Source organism: Pelobates fuscus, chromosome 12, assembly GCF_036172605.1.
Source record: "Pelobates fuscus isolate aPelFus1 chromosome 12, aPelFus1.pri, whole genome shotgun sequence".
NCBI classification, from domain to species: Eukaryota; Metazoa; Chordata; class Amphibia; order Anura; family Pelobatidae; genus Pelobates; species Pelobates fuscus.
The window spans coordinates 64,250,949-64,269,704 of NC_086328.1; the positions used below are offsets into that span (position 1 = coordinate 64,250,949).

Genomic DNA, 18,756 nt, shown 5'->3' on the forward strand with positions numbered 1-18,756 from the left:
AAAATTTTACTTACCGTAAATTTCTTTTACCTTAAGATTAGAGGCAGTGCACTACAACAGGGATTTCCTCTAATCTGGATCGAAAAGGCAGACAGGCAACCAATTTTTAATCCTGAAGACTCCTCTCAGGCTCCTCCTCCTATATGTATAAAACCTCCTTGAATCCCCAAACCCCCAGTAAATACATTAGCCAAATAACTGCAAAAATATCTTTAATAACTAGGGTGGGAAATATGTGCACTGCCTCTAACCTTAAGGAAAACATTTTTTACAGTGAGTAAAATTTGAACTTTTCCCTCCATATTAGAGGCAGTGCACTACAACAGGGATAAACAAGCAATCCCCTAAGGGCTGGAAACATCACTTCACCACGGCTTGTAACACCGTGCGCCCCAAAATAGAATCCTCAGAGGCCAGTAAGTCTAACCTATAATGTTTGGAGAAGGTATGTAGAAACAACCAAGTTACTGCATTGCAAATCTGTGAGAGAGAAGCCGAAGCTCTTAACGCCCACGAGGTAGCAACAGCTCTAGTAGAATGAGCCCTTAAATTCAGAGGAGGAGACATCTGAGAAGGATAAATAATCTTTCTGACCTCCAAAATGAAGTAGACCTTTCCATCTAAACCGGAGGCAGCGTTTAACATCCAGGCAATGGAATTTACGTTCCGCAGCATTCTGGCAAAATGTAGGGAGAACTATTTCCTAATTATATTTGTTGAGCTGGCCACTTTAGGAAGAAAAGAAGGATGACGTTTCAGGACCACCTTATCAAGGTGAAATACTAGTAAAGGAGGAGAAGAGGCCAAGGCCTGAAGTTCACCTAGACGTTTAGCAGATGTCACTGCAACCAAAAATACTGTCTTCAATGTAAGAATCTTCAGACTGACAGACTCCGAATGGTGCCTCACAAAGAGCAGAGAGGACAATATTTAAATCCCAAGGGGGAACCAATTCCCTGATGGTAGGAAGGAGTCTAGAAAGTGCTTTAAAAAATATGGAAATAAGAGCATCTGAAGCCAATTCTCGAATACTGAAAAAACTAATAGCAGAGATGTGGACCTTCAGAGCAGCAGGACGAAGGCCTTCAGCAACCCCCAATTGCAGAAATTTCTAAATCTGAGCAACTGAAGCCGAAAGAGGATTGACCCCCACATTATAGCACCAAGAGCAGAACTTTTTCCAAATTCTAGTGTAAACTAAAGAAGTGGAGTCTTTTTTATCTGCTAATAGGATATCCACCACTTCAGGACTGAGTTCCCTTGATCTCAGGATCTGGCGTTCAGATACCAGGCCGTTAATTGGAATATTTAAATGGGTATGAAGCGAAACCAGCTTCTGTTCCAGAATTGTCTCAGACATAGGAAGTTTCCAAAACCTCTTGTTGGATAGGTGCAGCAGAATGGAGTACCAACTTCTTTGAGGCTGAAGGGAAGTTTTGCGATCATCTTTGACTTGTCCTGGAAGATTTTTTTGTAGAATACGTGGGATGAGGATAACTGGAGGGAAGATGTAAGCCAGTGGAAAATCCCACTGAATCAACATTGCATCCAGGAAGTCGGGCTTGTCCATTGAATTTATGGAAGCAAGTCAAGCTGTCTTCTTGTTTTACTTGGAGGCCATGAGATCTATCACTGGAAGACCGAATTTCTCTATAATTTCCTGAAAAATCAGAGGAGAAAGAGACCAATCTCCTTGTTTCATATAAAATTATATAACAATTTTTTAGGCTATTATAAATGTTGATTATTATTATTTTATGGGTTGCATCACTAATTTACTATTTTATGAGATGATGATTCCTGCTGAGAGCGTCTGCAAGAGTGTTTCTTTCTCCCTTTATGTGAACTGCAGATACTGATATCAGGTGAATTTCTGACCAACGCATTATGTTGGAGCACAACTGTTCCAGAGGAAATGGACGAGTCCCCCCTTGACGGTTCACATAGGCTACTGCGGTAAAATTGTCTGACCTTATCTGAGTGTGATGGGCCATCCTATGCCTTTTGAATGCGAGAAGTGCCAATCAGATGGCTTTCAGTTCCCTGAAGTTCGAAGACATCCTTGCATCTTGCAGGTTCCAAATACCTTTTGTCAGCTTTGAACCCATGAGCACCCCATCTGATATTTGATGCGCCTGTTACCAGAACAAAAGTCTTGAGTTGGAAAGAAGGACCTTCTGAAAGGAAATGTGAAGTCATCCACCAATGGAAGCTTAGTCGAACCAAAGAGCTTAAATTTATGGACTGGTCTAATGATGTATTTTTCCTGTCCCAGGTCGAGAGTATATTCCTGTGCAATGGTCTCATATGTGCCTTGGCCCAATTTACGTCTGGAATTGTTGCAGTGAACAGACCCAGAAGTTTCATAGCTTCTCTTATAAAGCAACACTTTTTCCTTTTGCAAGCTGTCAATGGTGACCTTTTACTTGTGTATTTTCTCATCTGGAAGGAAAACCTTTATTTGAATAGAGTCTAAATGGAGATCCGGAAAAGGGATAGAATGAGATGGGGTTAACTGACTTGTCTTCGTTTATAATCCAGCCATGATTACGGAGGGTCATGGTTGCCCTTCTGACGTCTTATTATTTGTTGCTCTGAAGACGCTATGAGTAATGTTGGAATTTATTTATATATATAGATATATTATATTATATATTATATATATATATATATATATATATATATATATTCAAAGTGATGGTCCACACTCACAGTCTCCTTATAAAATATAACTTTTATTCGTTCACATAAAAAGAAAAAAAAGATGCTATGTATAATCGACGTTTCAGTCCCAGATCGGGACTTTCCTCAGGACACACATATACATTGTAGCGGAACGCCGTAAGCCTGTCCTGCAAACTGCCTGTGTGACTATATTCATTATAATTTTACCTGTGTTGAATTGCTATTCATGTATGTAAAGTGTGAATTATATGTTATTCGGTAGTTTCCCTCCGTACTATATACTTATGGAAACTACCGAACGGAGGGACCACCCCGGAGAGAAGTGTGCCAACAATTAAGGTTCACATTCTCTCCAAAACCACAAGTTAACATTGTATCGGGGTGGCCGCCATTCGGCATGCGTACACGTGGCGGCGGCCATCTTACGCATGAAAATCTCAGCGGTGTTGTGTCGTCGAGTGTCTGGAACCCAAATCGGACACTCAGACAACCAAACACCGCTGAGACCTCCAGAGCTCCGTAACGACCGAACGGAGAGTCCTAACAAATCCCCATTCGGTAGTTACAAAGTACCGAATGAGGGAATCACTATCTGGGTGAATTAAAGTATGGATGGCTGTTAGAAATGTCTGTTTTATCTGCCGAACGGAGACCGACCGCAGGGCCCATTCACGTGGAACCCTTTTCGGATACCAACTCGTGTGCGGTCGGTCAAACTTCACCTTCTGGTAACTGCCGAACCACCGGTCCGATCTGGGTGAATTTTGGATATTATATTCACCCAGATCAGGGCTACCTAGCGGTACCCTAATATTGAGGATATGTGATGGTTTAGGGGTACATCCAAGTTTGGGGTAAAGTCCTGTACAAGTTAAGGGGATTATGACTCACACCGAGGGGAGGAGATGTGTGGGAGGTAACAAGCCCTGCATTGGTCACTGTCATAATTATTGTAGTTCCCTCCCTTGCATGGGAGCAGGCTTTATAAGAAACCCTGAAATAAACAATTGTCAGTTCTACTCCTGAAACTGTGTGTCGTCCAGTTATTGGGAGTGCTGTGGGGATATTTCTGTACCTTTTTACCTGCTGGAAACTCTGCTGTGGATTTACTAATGACTTGTTCCTGAGCCTTCCTTGGATCTAAAGTGGAGAATAGCTGCGAGAAATCAGCTCTCCGCTACATTGGTTGGCAGCGCTGGGATCCAGACTCACAGAGGAACAAGGATTAATGGAGATTGACCTTTCCACGCTAAAGAGAACCACATTGAAAGACCTTCTAGAAGCGAAAGGTGGTTCTGCCAGCAGCAAATCCAAAGCAACGCTTATCACCGAAGTAATGGCAGAGTACAGAGCAGAAGAGGTCCAGGCCACGGAACAAAGACCTGAAACAGAACAGGAGGAGTTCCAAAGGCACTTACAATGCAGACTGGCCTTTTATGGAGAAAACCCACCAACAGAGATCATCTCTAAAACGATGACAGAGGTGCAGGAGTTTGTGATGAGAAACAGGAGACCACAAACACCGGAAAGAAGTGCAGCAGGAGCTGTGGCACAAGAGGGTAAGCCCAAAATTCCCTATCAAGCTTTTAAAACGTATGTGGAAGCAGAGGAGGATATAGATGCCTTCCTCCAAGACTTTGAGAGACTGTGTACGCTGCATAACATACCAAGGGAAGAGTGGGTACCCATATTAGCAGGACGGCTGTCAGGAAGGGCAGCTGAAGCTTACCGCACTGTGCCTGATATTGAAATTAGGAACTATAACCGGGTAAAAGAAATTATCCTGGCCCGGTATGCAATAACAGCAGAGGCATACCGGAGGCGCTTCAGGGAATTGAAAAAGGCGGACAAAGATTCGCATGCAGAGTGGGCTTGCCGACTGGAAAGGGCAGCTCTTGGGTGGATGCAGTCCAGTAAAGCGCGGTCCATGGAGGACTTGTTACAAATGCTGCTGTTGGAGCAGTTTTATGAGGGGATATCCTCAGAACTACAGGAATGGGTGAGGGATCGTAACCCCACCACCCTCACCGAGGCTGCCAAAAAGGCAGATGATTTTATGGACGCTCGCAGACAGACCAAGGCAGTGAGTACCAAACCTGCCATGCGGCCACCAGGGGGGAATTCCTTCTCTCCTAACCCTCAACCCCCACCAAGACAACTCCCTCCACCAGCACCAGCAGCAGCACAGCAGAGATACCGCACACCTGCTTCTGTGCAATGCCACCGATGCCAGAAGTGGGGACATTTCCAACGAGAGTGTCCACAGTCTAGAGACCGCAACACCTGGATCCGACCAGGGCCTCCACCACCACCACCGAGAGCAGCCGCGCATCACTACCAAGATGAGGTACCACTTCCCTACAGCTCTGCCGTTCCAGTCACGACTGTGGAACAGTGGGAAGTGCTGCATGAGGCCAATCCCTTACAAGCACAGGCGGATAATCGACAGCACCATAGGCAGACCGTATATCTCGAAGGGAAGCCTATGCAGGGGCTCAGAGACTCGGGAGCCACCATCACCCTGGTGCAAAGTCATTTGGTTTCGGACAAAGCCAAACTGAATAAGACTGTGGCTGTCAGGGTTGCAGGGGGAGCCGTGTATCGGCTAGACACAGCCCGGGTACACTTGCATTGGGGTGCGGGGTTTGGGAATGTGGAAGTGGGACTAATGCCGCAATTACCTGCTGAGGTGGTCCTAGGGAATGATCTGGGCAAACTCACCTCCGCCTTTGAACCCCAAACTACTGAGGAAGCACACCCAGTAGTCACCAGGCAACAGGCCCGCACCCAGCACAACAACAACGCACTGCCGGAGGTCCAGGTAAGAGATTCCTCCCCTTCCCTAGACTGTATGCCGTGGGCCCCTCCTGACGAGTTTGTAGCCGAGGTGATCACTGACCCTACCTTACAAGTATATCGAGACAAGGTCACCTCTATCCAACCTGGGGCGGAGGGGGAAAGATTTGTATGGGACAGGCAGTTATTATACCGGGAAACGAGTAAAGAGATAGCTGGGTCAGAACCCATAACTGCAAGACAGCTCGTGGTACCGCAGAGGTACCGAACCGAATTACTCCGGATAGCGCACGATATTCCGCTATCCGGACATTTGGGGGTCAGCCGTACCAGATATCGGCTGACCCAAAGTTTCTTCTGGCCAGGGATTAGCCAGGAGGTGCGCAGGTATTGTAATACCTGCGATACGTGCCAGAGGGTAGGAAAGAGGGGGGATAAGCGTAAGGCAAAGCTGCACCCCCTACCCATAATTGAGGAACCCTTTCATAGGGTTGCAGTAGACATTGTAGGCCCCTTCCGGAAGCCTAGCCCATCAGGCAAACGGTACATTTTGACCGTAGTGGACTACGCCACTCGCTACCCCGAGGCGGTAGCCTTAACGAATATCCATGCAGAGACGGTGGCTGAGGCGCTGATGCAGATTTTCTCCCGGATGGGGTTACCCAGGGAGATCATCTCGGATCAGGGCACTCAGTTCACGGCAGAGGTCACCCAACAGCTCTGGAAGTTCTGTAAGATTAAGCCCATCATTAGTGCCCCGTACCACCCCCAGACTAATGGGCTCTGCGAACGGTTCAATGGCACCTTAAAACAGATGCTCCGAACCTTCGCAGAGACCCACCGAGACTGGGAAAAATTCCTGCCGCACTTACTGTTTGCTTACAGGGAGGTGCCGCAGGAATCTACGGGATTTTCTCCCTTTGAACTGCTTTTCGGGAGGAGAGTAAGGGGACCCCTGGACTTGATTAGAGAACACTGGGAGGGAGACCGTAGCGCTGACGGCACCCCTATTGTACCATATGTGTTGGCCCTCCGAGATCGCCTGGAAGCTCTCACAAAGACGGTAAAGGAAAACCTACAGGCAGCTCAGACGCGTCAGCGCACCTGGTACGATAGAGGCGCCAGGGACCGTAGCTTTCAGGTCGGACAGAAAGTTTTAATTTTAAAACCTGTCCGACACGATAAGCTACAGGCCGCCTGGCAAGGCCCTTATAAGGTGGTAGAGCAACGGTGTGACACCACTTATATAATCGGCCACTGCGCAGGGAATGGGGGGCGACGCATGATCCATGTGAACATGCTGAAGCCTTACCAAGAGCGATCAGAGGAGGTGACAGCTATCTGCGCCCCCACCTCTGAAGAAGGCGACAGCCTACCCCTCCCCGATCTGTTAGAGGACGGACAGATGGCTGGGGATTTAGGAGCAGTTGTACTGGGGGATCGGTTAAGCCCACAGGAGCGTATCGAGGTACAACAACTACTGCAAGAAAAGCAGGAGACCTTTTCTAATGTGCCTGGATACACCCCTCTGGCTACCCACCGAGTAGAAACCCCTGGCCAACTTCCCATGCGCCAGACTCCGTACCGCATCCCTGAAGCGGTACGGGAGAATATGCGCAAGGAAATTGAAGAGATGATTCAGTTAGGAGTCATTGAGCCCTCCGATAGCCCCTGGGCCTCTCCCGTAGTCCTCGTACCAAAGCGGGACGGCACGACCCGCTTTTGCGTGGACTACAGGAGATTGAATGAGAAAACCGTATCCGACGCATACCCGATGCCTAGGATAGATGAGTTGCTGGACCGGATGGCCAGGGGTCAATACCTTACCACTATTGATTTGTGTAAAGGGTATTGGCAGATTCCCTTGGCCCCGGACGCCATCCCTAAGTCCGCCTTTGTCACCCCATTCGGCTTGTACCAATTTAAGGTCATGCCGTTTGGGATGAAAAACGCACCGGCTACCTTCCAACGGATGGTGGACCGCCTCCTAGATGGGTTCCAAGACTATACCTGCGCGTATCTCGATGATATTGCCATATTTAGCGATACCTGGCAGGAACACTTGGCCCATATAGGAGCGGTTCTAGACAGAATCAGGGAGGCTGGCTTGACCTTAAAGCCAGCGAAATGTAGCATTGGGATGGCCGAGGTACAGTACCTGGGCCACAGAGTGGGCTGTGGTAAACAAAAGCCGGAACCAGCCAAAGTAGAGGCAGTAGCACAGTGGCCTACCCCGAAAACTAAAACCCAGGTGTAGCGGAGAGCTGATTTCTCGCAGCTATTCTCCACTTTAGATCCAAGGAAGGCTCAGGAACAAGTCATTAGTAAATCCACAGCAGAGTTTCCAGCAGGTAAAAAGGTACAGAAATATCCCCACAGCACTCCCAATAACTGGACGACACACAGTTTCAGGAGTAGAACTGACAATTGTTTATTTCAGGGTTTCTTATAAAGCCTGCTCCCATGCAAGGGAGGGAACTACAATAATTATGACAGTGACCAATGCAGGGCTTGTTACCTCCCACACATCTCCTCCCCTCGGTGTGAGTCATAATCCCCTTAACTTGTACAGGACTTTACCCCAAACTTGGATGTACCCCTAAACCATCACATATCCTCAATATTAGGGTACCGCTAGGTAGCCCTGATCTGGGTGAATATAATATCCAAAATTCACCCAGATCGGACCGGTGGTTCGGCAGTTACCAGAAGGTGAAGTTTGACCGACCGCACACGAGTTGGTATCCGAAAAGGGTTCCACGTGAATGGGCCCTGCGGTCGGTCTCCGTTCGGCAGATAAAACAGACATTTCTAACAGCCATCCATACTTTAATTCACCCAGATAGTGATTCCCTCATTCGGTACTTTGTAACTACCGAATGGGGATTTGTTAGGACTCTCCGTTCGGTCGTTACGGAGCTCTGGAGGTCTCAGCGGTGTTTGGTTGTCTGAGTGTCCGATTTGGGTTCCAGACACTCGACGACACAACACCGCTGAGATTTTCATGCGTAAGATGGCCGCCGCCACGTGTACGCATGCCGAATGGCGGCCACCCCGATACAATGTTAACTTGTGGTTTTGGAGAGAATGTGAACCTTAATTGTTGGCACACTTCTCTCCGGGGTGGTCCCTCCGTTCGGTAGTTTCCATAAGTATATAGTACGGAGGGAAACTACCGAATAACATATAATTCACACTTTACATACATGAATAGCAATTCAACACAGGTAAAATTATAATGAATATAGTCACACAGGCAGTTTGCAGGACAGGCTTACGGCGTTCCGCTACATACATACATACATTTTTTAGGCTATTATAAATGTTTGTTATTTTATGAGTTGCATCACTATTTTACTAGTTACACCACTGCAGAATATATTGTGATTTGGGACATATATATGGGCAACATACTACTGGACATTGCAAGCTAAGGCGTGAACATGAGATATGCAAATAGTGGAATTAACAAACCACCAATAAGAATTTCAGATTTTGCCCTTAAATCCAAGATAGAGTTATCACAACGTCCGGAGGAAACTGTCAAACGGCAAAACGTGTAGAAGTCATCCAGAGGGGGCGGAGCTTACAAGTCTGAATCGCACAGTGGGAACCGGAGACCTTGTCGGCAGAAGTTAGTGAGGATTTCACTCTCCATACAGAGACGCTCACAGCCCCGCTGAACTGACCTTGTTAGTGAGTAACGGCATATGCAGTGTTTACTTACTACCCGTGCTCTCGTAAGAGGCAGTGTTTTTATTGATTTGTTTTTTGTCATTTACTATATTTGCACATTATGCATAATAAAATTATGTTGTAAAACGTACAGCACCCATTTCTCAAAGAGGCAATCTCTTTATGTATATACACATTTTAACTCTAAGGTATAATTACCGTTTAAAGTGATACAGAGTATATATACACAACTCTTTTGTTGCACATTATGTGAGAGATAGTTTTGCATAATAGGAGAATTGTTTACTATTAAAATGATCTATACTATCTGCAATTTTTTTCTTTCATGTTCTATGTACACTAATTGAGTGCCATCTACTGGAGGCTTAACAGACTAAGTTTCTATATATTTTATATTGCACATCCAATACTGCTCCACTTGTGATTATTTTGTTATAAGTAACCAGTCGTCCAGGAATGGTACGATATGGAGACTTTTTTTCCGTAATTCTGCCGTGATAACCACGAGTAACTTGGAAAAGACCATTGGAGCCGAAGATAGGCCAAAGGGAAAGGCCCTGAATTTTACAGCGCTACGGAATCTGATGGCGCTATATAAATAATAAAATAATAAGAATAATAAGTAGAAATGCAGAAGCTGATCTTGATCTTGTATGGAAACTCTTAAAACCTTCTGCTGTTTGCTGCTATTGGTATGTGCAGATAGGCATCTTGCAAATCGATGGAACATAGCCATGAACCTGGTTGAATTATGTGAGATGTGGAGAAGATGTTTTCCATGCGAAATTTTTGCTCAAGCACAAACTTGTTCACTAATGTTAAATCCAGAATTGGATGTAAAGAGCCATCTGGCTTTTTTCCAAAAATATTCTTGAATAAGAACCTTTGAATTCTTCTCCTTTTTGAAGAATTTCTACAACAGTTTTCTGCCATAAGACCCCCAACCTGTTGGAGAATAACTGCCACAATGTCTGGGGAATGTATAGTTGAACAGAGGAATTTTCTTGGAGGAAATTCGAGAAGTTCTATACTGTAACCTCTTTGAACTACTGACCGGACCCAACTGTCTGTAGTAGTTTTCTGCCATATTGCCTTGAATAACAGAAGTCTGCCTCCTCCAGGAATGGCGTCCTAATCTTCTTTCCTTTTTTCTCTGGAAAGTTCTGCTTTCCCTTGTCCTGAAAGGAAAATGGCCTTCTTTGATTCTTCTTATAGGAGAACCTACGAAGGAATCTCTGTAATAGCATCTGTTTTTGTGGAAGAAGGGTTTGTTCCAATCTTTCTTCTTCTCTTCAGGCAAGGCTTTCCTACTTTGCGCCATACGTTTTATTTAGCAGGTCGTCCAATTGAGAACCAAACAGTCTACCTTGTTCAAAGGAGATATCACACAATGAATTTTAAGAAGCAGAGTCAGCTGACCAACTTCTGAACCATACTGCACGACTGGTGACATTAGAGAGCCCCAGCATTTTTGCTGAAAATTTCACTGCTTCTGATGAAGAGTCAGCCAAATAATCCGCAGCCATCTTAACATTTCTCAAAATTTAACCGGATCCTCTCTGGATTCACCCATATAAATGTTCTCCAAAGTATCAAGCCAATATCTTTGAGCTTTGGCTACTGAGGAACCTGAAACGAGAGCCTTACTCTAGGCCGCTGCAGTGGAAAAAAATGTCTTTAGGCAAGATTCTGCTCGTTTGTCCATCGCATCCTGGAGCCCACTGAAATCCCTAATAGGTAGTGTGGTTTTCTTCCCTAGCGGTGCAATTGGTATATCCACTTTAGGAATGGTCTCTAGTTGCTTATCAGGGTCTTCTTTAAGTGATTTTGGTTTGGATACAAAAGCTTTCTTGGCCGGAAATCTCTATTCTCTAAGCAGCAACTACTGAACAGAAAAGTGCATAGGAAAAGACTTAAGCTTTCTTTTTTCCTAAGTACCTGAAGGAGATTTCTCCACGTCCATGAGGCTGCAGACCTCCTTGATGAGTTTAGGTAGGTACTGTTTTTGAAAGCAACATTCCTCGTCAGAGGAATCACTGGAATCTTCGGAAGAGTACTCATCAGACGATGAATCAGAACTCAATGCCAGAATTTCCCAACCCGACTTCTTCCTTTTAGAAGTGGGAGAACCTGGTTCGCTCTTTTCTTAGGGTATTACTGAATGGCTGCCGGGGTTGATAACAGAGCAGTTTCCTTTAACTCCACCAAAGTTTGCTGCAGGCTATTCTGGAACCATGACATGAGAGATGAAACTTCTGTCTTTTTAGCTTCCTTTGAAGCCTCTTTACAGCAATTGCCACACGTTTTCTTTTTGTAGCCATCTGGTAAAGGCTGGGAACAAGTGGCACACATCAAATGCTTCGTTTTGGCTAAGCTTTTCCCTTTTTCTCCAGGTTTATCTGTCTGCTCTAAATTAGACATAGTGGAAGAGAAGAAAAGGAAAAAAAAATGTTTTTTATAATCTATAATAAAATAGAATTTAATCAGGCAAGGGGCATTAAGGAGAAAACTAGGGCAGTCTTACCGTAATGGCCTCTGAGTGTGCTGGAAGGCAGGTGAGAGCACACTGCAACAGGACTGCGAGCATATGGCAAGCAGGGAGCTGCTGCCGAGTAATGTAGTTCCCAGGTCCTGGAACGCGAGTCTTTTTTCAAATTTCGCGCCTGATTTATAAGAGATCGCTTCGCGCATGTGCAGAGTGTTCCGCGATCTCTAGATGGAACGCAACTCAACTTGGGAATCTGCAGGACCTCCCAGCACATGTGCAGAGTGCACCTTCGCCATTTCCAGCACCCGGCTCGGATGATAGGCGGCATAAAGCCCGGTGAAACGCCGGCTTGCGTTCCACCAGAAAAAAAAAAAAAGCACAGAACTTGCCACAGGAATCCGTCAGACAGATCCCTCCCTGCAGTCTACCATCTCACCTTGTTCCCGTAAGTTGCATCCTACCCAGGCAGAGAACTGGGGTTTTGGGGATTCCAGGTGGTTTCATACCAATATGAGGAGGAGCCTTAAGGATTACAAATTGGTTGCCTGCCTGCCTTTCCGATCCAGATTAGTGGAAATCCCTGTTGGAATGCACTGCCTCTAATCTGGAGGGAAAATACCTTTTCAAATGACTTCTCTACAGAAGCCACCATTATAGTCTATGGGTATTTTTGTGGATAAATCATTTGAAAAGTTTAACAGATTAGAATCATTTGGAAAACATAGCAAAAAATATAAAATGAGGCCTTAATTGCCTCGATTTACTAAGCTTTTCAAATGACTTTAATCTGTTCGAAATAACTTTTCAAATGACTTCTCTACAGAAGCCACCATTAAAAGTCTATGGCCATTTCTGTAGATAAATCATTTGAAAAGTTTATCTAACAGATAAGAATCATTTGAAAAATGTATCCAAAAATATAATATAGAGGTCAAAGTAAGATAAATAGCGAGTTGTGATGAACGGACAATTGAGTTGAAGTTAAAAATCATCAAGCTTATTTTTTTGGCATGCATTTTGCAACCTGATTGATGCAACTTGGAAAAGAAGTTTGTAAAAAAAAAAAATCAAACAGAGATAATGTTTTCTCACCGGGCTGCTAACATCTCTTCCTTGGCTCCCTTTACTGTTTAAACTGCCGATTTCTGTTTGTGAACTGGACTGTGACACCCCCTCAAAGAATGGTCTGAAAAAAACAAATATTACTGAATAACTGCAATTCCACTCCTTTTCAAACAAGGAACACAGCATAATGCAATAAAATATGATTGCCCATTAAAATTTTGTTTAGTTTAAATTGAACAAAAATAATTATACAACAACCTCACCTAAGCTTAGGTTTGGGAGTGCTCAGGACACTCTCGCTCTCCTCTAACTCAGGACAGCTGTCACTTGGATTGAACATCTCAAGACTATCATATAACTCATCAAGATCTTCTTCCCGTATCTCATCACGTGAAACATGATCTAGTCCAAAGCCAACCTAAAAGAAATAAAAAATGTCAAAGGGAGAAAAGAAAAGAGTGAAGTATATACAATTCCTGCTAAAATTAGTTCTAACAATTAGACAAGTGCATGAGGTGGTCTGTATTTACTAAACCAAAGTTAAAATTGTTCACATTTTATGCTGCAACTGTCCGTTTGTTTGCCTGAAGTCATCTTCAACTATCTAACTGTAATGAAGCAACAACTAGATCAGATCTGAATGAGTGGTACTAAAAAAAAAAAAAAAAAAAAAAAAAAAAAAAAAGGTGCATTCAGAAAGTACTCATACTCCATATTTTTCTGTTGCAGCCTTACGCTACAGTAATTTGTATTTTTCTATAGAACTACACTCAATACTCCATATTGATTAAAAAAAAAAGTTGTAAATTTATTAAAAAGAAAAAACTGAAACATCACATTGACCTAAGTATTCAGACCCTTTGCTAGGACACTTGAAAATGTGATGCATTCAATTTGAAAATTAGACATCCAATTCCTCTGAATCATCTCCAGGGATCAAATTTGGAGATGTGAGAAACTTCCCAAAGGACAACCAAATCCTCCCCTTACTGTAAGGCACCGGAAAACCTGCTTGAAATTTGCACACAAAAAAAAGCACCAACAGGATTCTCAGATTGTAAGAAAAAAAAAAAATGATGGTTTGATGAAACAATCTAGTCTGCTGAAACAATGATTTAAATGTAAGGTCTCCACTCAATTTAAGTATCATGTCTCGAAGAACCAGACACAGCTCATGAGTTGCACATTACCATCCCAAAGTTGACGTGTGGTATTGGTAGCATTGTGCTTTTGGGGTACTTTCAGTTGGATTAACTGGGACACTGCTCAGGGTTTAGGGGAATCTAGACCCAGTAAAATATTGAGATATCATTCAAAGCCTAGTTCAGAACACTTAGGACCTTAGACTGGGTCAAAGTTCCACCTTGTGACAGGAGAATGGCCCTAAATACAGATATAATGAAAGAGTGGTTTAGTGCCACTATATGAATGTCCTTGAGTTGCAAAGTCAGAGCCCAGATTTGAATGCATGTTAACATTTCTGGAGAGTCCAGAAAATAGCAGTGCACTAGTGGTCCCCATTCAACCTAACAGAGTTTCAAAGGATCTGCAAAAAAAAATTTCAGAAACTATCCAAATCCAGGAGTGTAATGCTTGTCACATTATACTCAGAAAGACTCAAACTTCAATTAAGTAGTAAGTTATGGGTCCGAATACTTATGTCAATGTGACTTCATTTTTTTTTCCCCCTGTTAAATATGTTTATTTTTTTTAATGTTCGGAGTATTCCTGTTAGTGTTTAGATTCAAGGCCCCCTTCTAAAAATAAATGAAAATACTTACCTGTTACCCTGCCTCAGGATAATAACCCCCACTACAGCAGTTTCACTATGGTAAAGTCATCAATAATGATGACTTCTGTCCAATCCAATATGTTTCATAAAATAAGAATTGTGGATAAAGTGCATGCACTAAACTATCCACACTACTTCAATAAAATGTACTTCATTTGGCATCATTACACCTTGTGTATTACAGTCAAATTGGGTTCAAAACTATTGTCTTTAAATTATAGATCTGTGAGCTTAACTTCTGTGCCTGGGAAACTATTTGAAGGGTTATTAATAAATTATTTTCAGGAAATCATTGGGCAGAATCATGCATGCAACATTCATCATGGTTTTATTAAACAAAGGTCATGTCAAACTAAATTATTGTCTAAGTTAGTGCTCACATTTGTTTTTGCACTTTCACTGATAGAATTATTATACATTTTACAAACAAAAAAAAATATTTGTGTTCAGCGATGCTTTGGGGTTTTGGAATGTTACAGGGCAAAACATGGGGCATGACCATTTCAGTCTTCATAACTGGAAATTTGACAAAGTGATTTCCTGGGCCTATGACACCTTTGAGATAGTATAGAAGCCTGGGTAATAACATTTCCACCATTTTAGCATACCATTTTAAAAAGTTGATAGCATACCATGTCAACAAGTATTTTAAAGGTCATATTTAAAGTTGTTTGGTATGGCCACTTTGCAATTCCTTGGCTTAACCTAAATAGGGACAGGCCAAGGTCCAGGGGATCCAGAACGCAGAGTAGTCAGTATAACAAGCCAATAAGTCTATACAGGCCGCTTACAGAGTAATCAGGACAAGAAAAGGTCAAGGGTCCAGGACAAACAAAGTCACATATGTGGTGATTCACTAATTCCGCTCTGTATGGTAGACCCTAAAATAGTCTGTTATGCAGAGGGCAGTGTGATAAGGTGAATGGGGTGGTCTGTGAGGGAGTCTATATCTCGACAGAATTGTTCAGAGAGGCATATGATTTTTAACCCCAGGGGGAGTGTATGGTTCTGTGTATATAACCAGAATGAATATTTAGTTATGGGCCCCTGGGGTGGAGCATTTGGAGAGCAGGGTGGGCCAGTGCTCCACTCCGCAGTTTAGTGGTTTTCTTGGAAGACATAGATCCAGGCCAGTGTTTTTGGACTGTCTCCAACCTACTGCTCAGCTGCAGGTAATCAGCTGCAGCAGCGGGAATAAACCCCTCCCTGCTAGGCAGGTAAGGGGAGAATGTTAGTTTCTCTCTGGAAGGCTGGAAGAAGCAGGCTGACCAAATACTGGAGTGCTGAGAGCGGACAAAGAACTAGGTTGGTGAAACCAATATTGTTTTGTTTTAGTTTAACCCCTGAGAGATAGGGTACCTAATGTTAGTTAGTGCTCAGACGAGCTAGGTTTTTGTTTATAGGGATTTGTGTTATATTTATGTTTTCATTTACTGCTGTCTCCTGTGTGGATTTACAAATAAAGTGCCTGGAGTATATGCAATTACAAGGACTGTGCCTGTTGTTTACCCTAGAGGACCGTGCTACCTGCAAACAAGGATCACAGCAGGTAGAGATGGGCAGGAAAGGAAGTAATAACTATGACCTCTACAGTCATTGTCATGACAAGGTGTAACCAAGAATGGGAATATATCCGGGGCAATAAAGCTTTGGAATACCCAGCTTTCATCTTGCACTGCAGAGCATCCTAAGCACCTTCTTGAAGGTGGTGGTGGGGCACCATTAGTGGAGGACACTCTTAGGGGCTCAATGTCAAAGGATGCCAGAGTTTCACTGTGTGCGAGATTGTCCCTGAGCCTGCAAGAATGGTGTAAGGCTCCCCCACCGTATAATAGTGTGCCACTTTAGGTGATTTTTTAATTAATTCTCCTCACTGCCTAATACCGACTACCTCACCGAACCGCTTATTCCCACTACCATCAACAGAAAATCCTACACCCCAACCAAAATTTTAAATAATTATAAGAATATAAGAATTACCAAATTAATAAAAAAAAAAAAAAAAAAAATCACTGAGCCCTCTGATCACACCTATGACTGATACAATACCGTACAAAAGTTACTGTACAGAACAGTGATCAGACAGCATGGAAGGAGCTAATAAAATAAATAAAAAAAATAAAACACAGCTGATTTTACTCCCCCTCCACCCCCAAAAAAATAATATATACATAAAATAATATATATATAGAAAATCTTAGTAGAGCCAAGTTACTAATTACCCTAATCAGACTGGATTAATACTGTGATCAGCACTGAAAGGGTTAAAAATCTTTTTTTTTTTTTTTAACTTGTGTTTTACAGAAAGGGATACTGTAGCAATGATCTCTCTGCCTCTTTTGCCTCATAGAAAAAGAGGGGCAGAGAACAATTTCACAATTTATTGGTTGAGACACTGTAACAGTGATCACGTAACACAGATCAGCGTAATCGATTGCCTGCAGCATAGCATACCATAACCCATGATGGGGTTAAGATGAAGCGCTTTAGGTACTTTGAGGGTTTCAGTAAAGGGTTACTCCAAGCAAATCAGTGAAAACTGTTTTGGTTAAAAGAAAACCTTGCTGTGCTGGTCCCCCCACAAAAATAAAAATATATAATAATAACAATAATAATAAACACTTACCTTTTTTTCCAGACATTAATGTCAAATTCTCCTTGCAGTTGGATCCTCCTGCTTATGTTACTCCCGCTCTCTGCAGAGAGAGAGTTGGGTGGCAATGCCACCATTGGATGCCTATAACCAGCATGCCATTTTAAAGACAGACGTCTAATATGCACAGAATTTACATTAGCCACCCCAGATCGCTTGTTGTGGGCTTGCCAACGATGCTGCCAGAAGTGGAGTTACACTTATGGCAGCAAGCAACACAACCACTTTAAAACACTGAAGTGTTCATGGTGCCTTGAGTAAGCTTTCAAAATCTCTAAACATGGCTTGCAAGACTCAAGACTCATTAAAGTATAATATATCCTACTACACAGTGAGGGGCACTATGAGAAAGTACATACACGGCTTGTGAAAAATAAATGAGGTCTGGTACAGAAAACGTTCTGTTGATGAACCTTATATCACAAAAACAAAAATCCAGTAGGAGAGGTGATCAGCTACAAGTTTGGTTCTGTGTGTTAACGTGTGGGAAACTTTCCATGGTGATGGCCAAAACATCAGTTCTGAAAGACGTGTTTATGACGTTTACACCAGAAATATATTTTAAAATCTATAGACAGACAGACATTCATTGTATGTTTTCCACTATCTATGTATAGATTGGTCTTTCTATAGAATAGAGTTTTAGTGTCATCTCATATTTACATTTTAAGGTATACAAGTTTGAATGTGAGGTATACAATGTAATATATCTTACCTCTTCTGAAACTTTGAATCTTTTCAAAAGTGCTACAAATTTCTGTTTAATATTTGGCTGCTGCAAGAGAGAAAATAATGATATTAGAGTTGTTTAAAGCTTAGTATGTAGACATGTGAGAGCAAAAGAGCTAGATTCAAACAGTTGAGGATTTGAGAAAAAACAAAACTTTATTTTGTAAACTAGCAGAGAGAAGAAAATAACTGTTCTGTCCCTTAGACCTTCAATAAAAGGTTAACAGAATTAAAGGGATACTATAGGCACCCAGACCACTTAATCTGGGTTCAGTACCGCTGTCCCTTTCTCAAAAACTGCAATAATTGCATTGCAGAGTTAATTCCTCCACTAGTGTGTCTTCCAGACAATAACTACAGGCACTTTTTGGTGCGTTACATGATTTATAGCATTAAAAATCTATCCACCTATCTATCCTCCCTAATACACAAGTACGTCTTGTCTAGTCTCTTACACTCTGCTGAAGACTTACGTCTATTTTCTGTCCGTACTCCGAACTCTGATGTTTGCCTTCAAGACTTCTTGAGGGCTGCACCGTTCCTGTGGAACTCACTTCCCTCCTCCGTTAGATGCTCACCCAGTCTCCACTCCTTCACAAAATCATTAAAAATCCACTTCTTCATAAAAATGTATCAATTAAACTGTTAATAGCTCCCGATTGATTCCTCTCTTGGAACTGTCATTAGTCTAATACTATCCTTACCTTTTGTATCACTTTACCCCACTCCCTCTAGCATGTAAGCTCATGAAGCAGGGCCCTCTGTTCCAGTGTGTCCAACTTGTCTGGTTACAACTACATGTTTGTTCGTCTACATACTGTAAAGCGCCGTGGAATTTGTTGGCGCTATATA

General features: G+C 42.9%; 1 protein-coding gene across 1 annotated transcript in view; it reads right to left on the bottom strand.

The window, feature by feature from the left end:
• Positions 1 to 18,756, bottom strand: part of PACS1 (phosphofurin acidic cluster sorting protein 1) — a 101,690-nt gene that overhangs the window by 38,546 nt on the left and 44,388 nt on the right. Inside the window, exons 8-10 of the mRNA XM_063438260.1 lie at positions 17,891 to 17,950; positions 12,994 to 13,148; positions 12,758 to 12,851 (exon numbers count right to left, since the gene is read on the bottom strand). Of these exons, the coding sequence (XP_063294330.1) occupies positions 12,758 to 12,851; positions 12,994 to 13,148; positions 17,891 to 17,950 (309 nt within the window). The remainder of the gene's footprint in view (positions 1 to 12,757; positions 12,852 to 12,993; positions 13,149 to 17,890; positions 17,951 to 18,756) is intronic.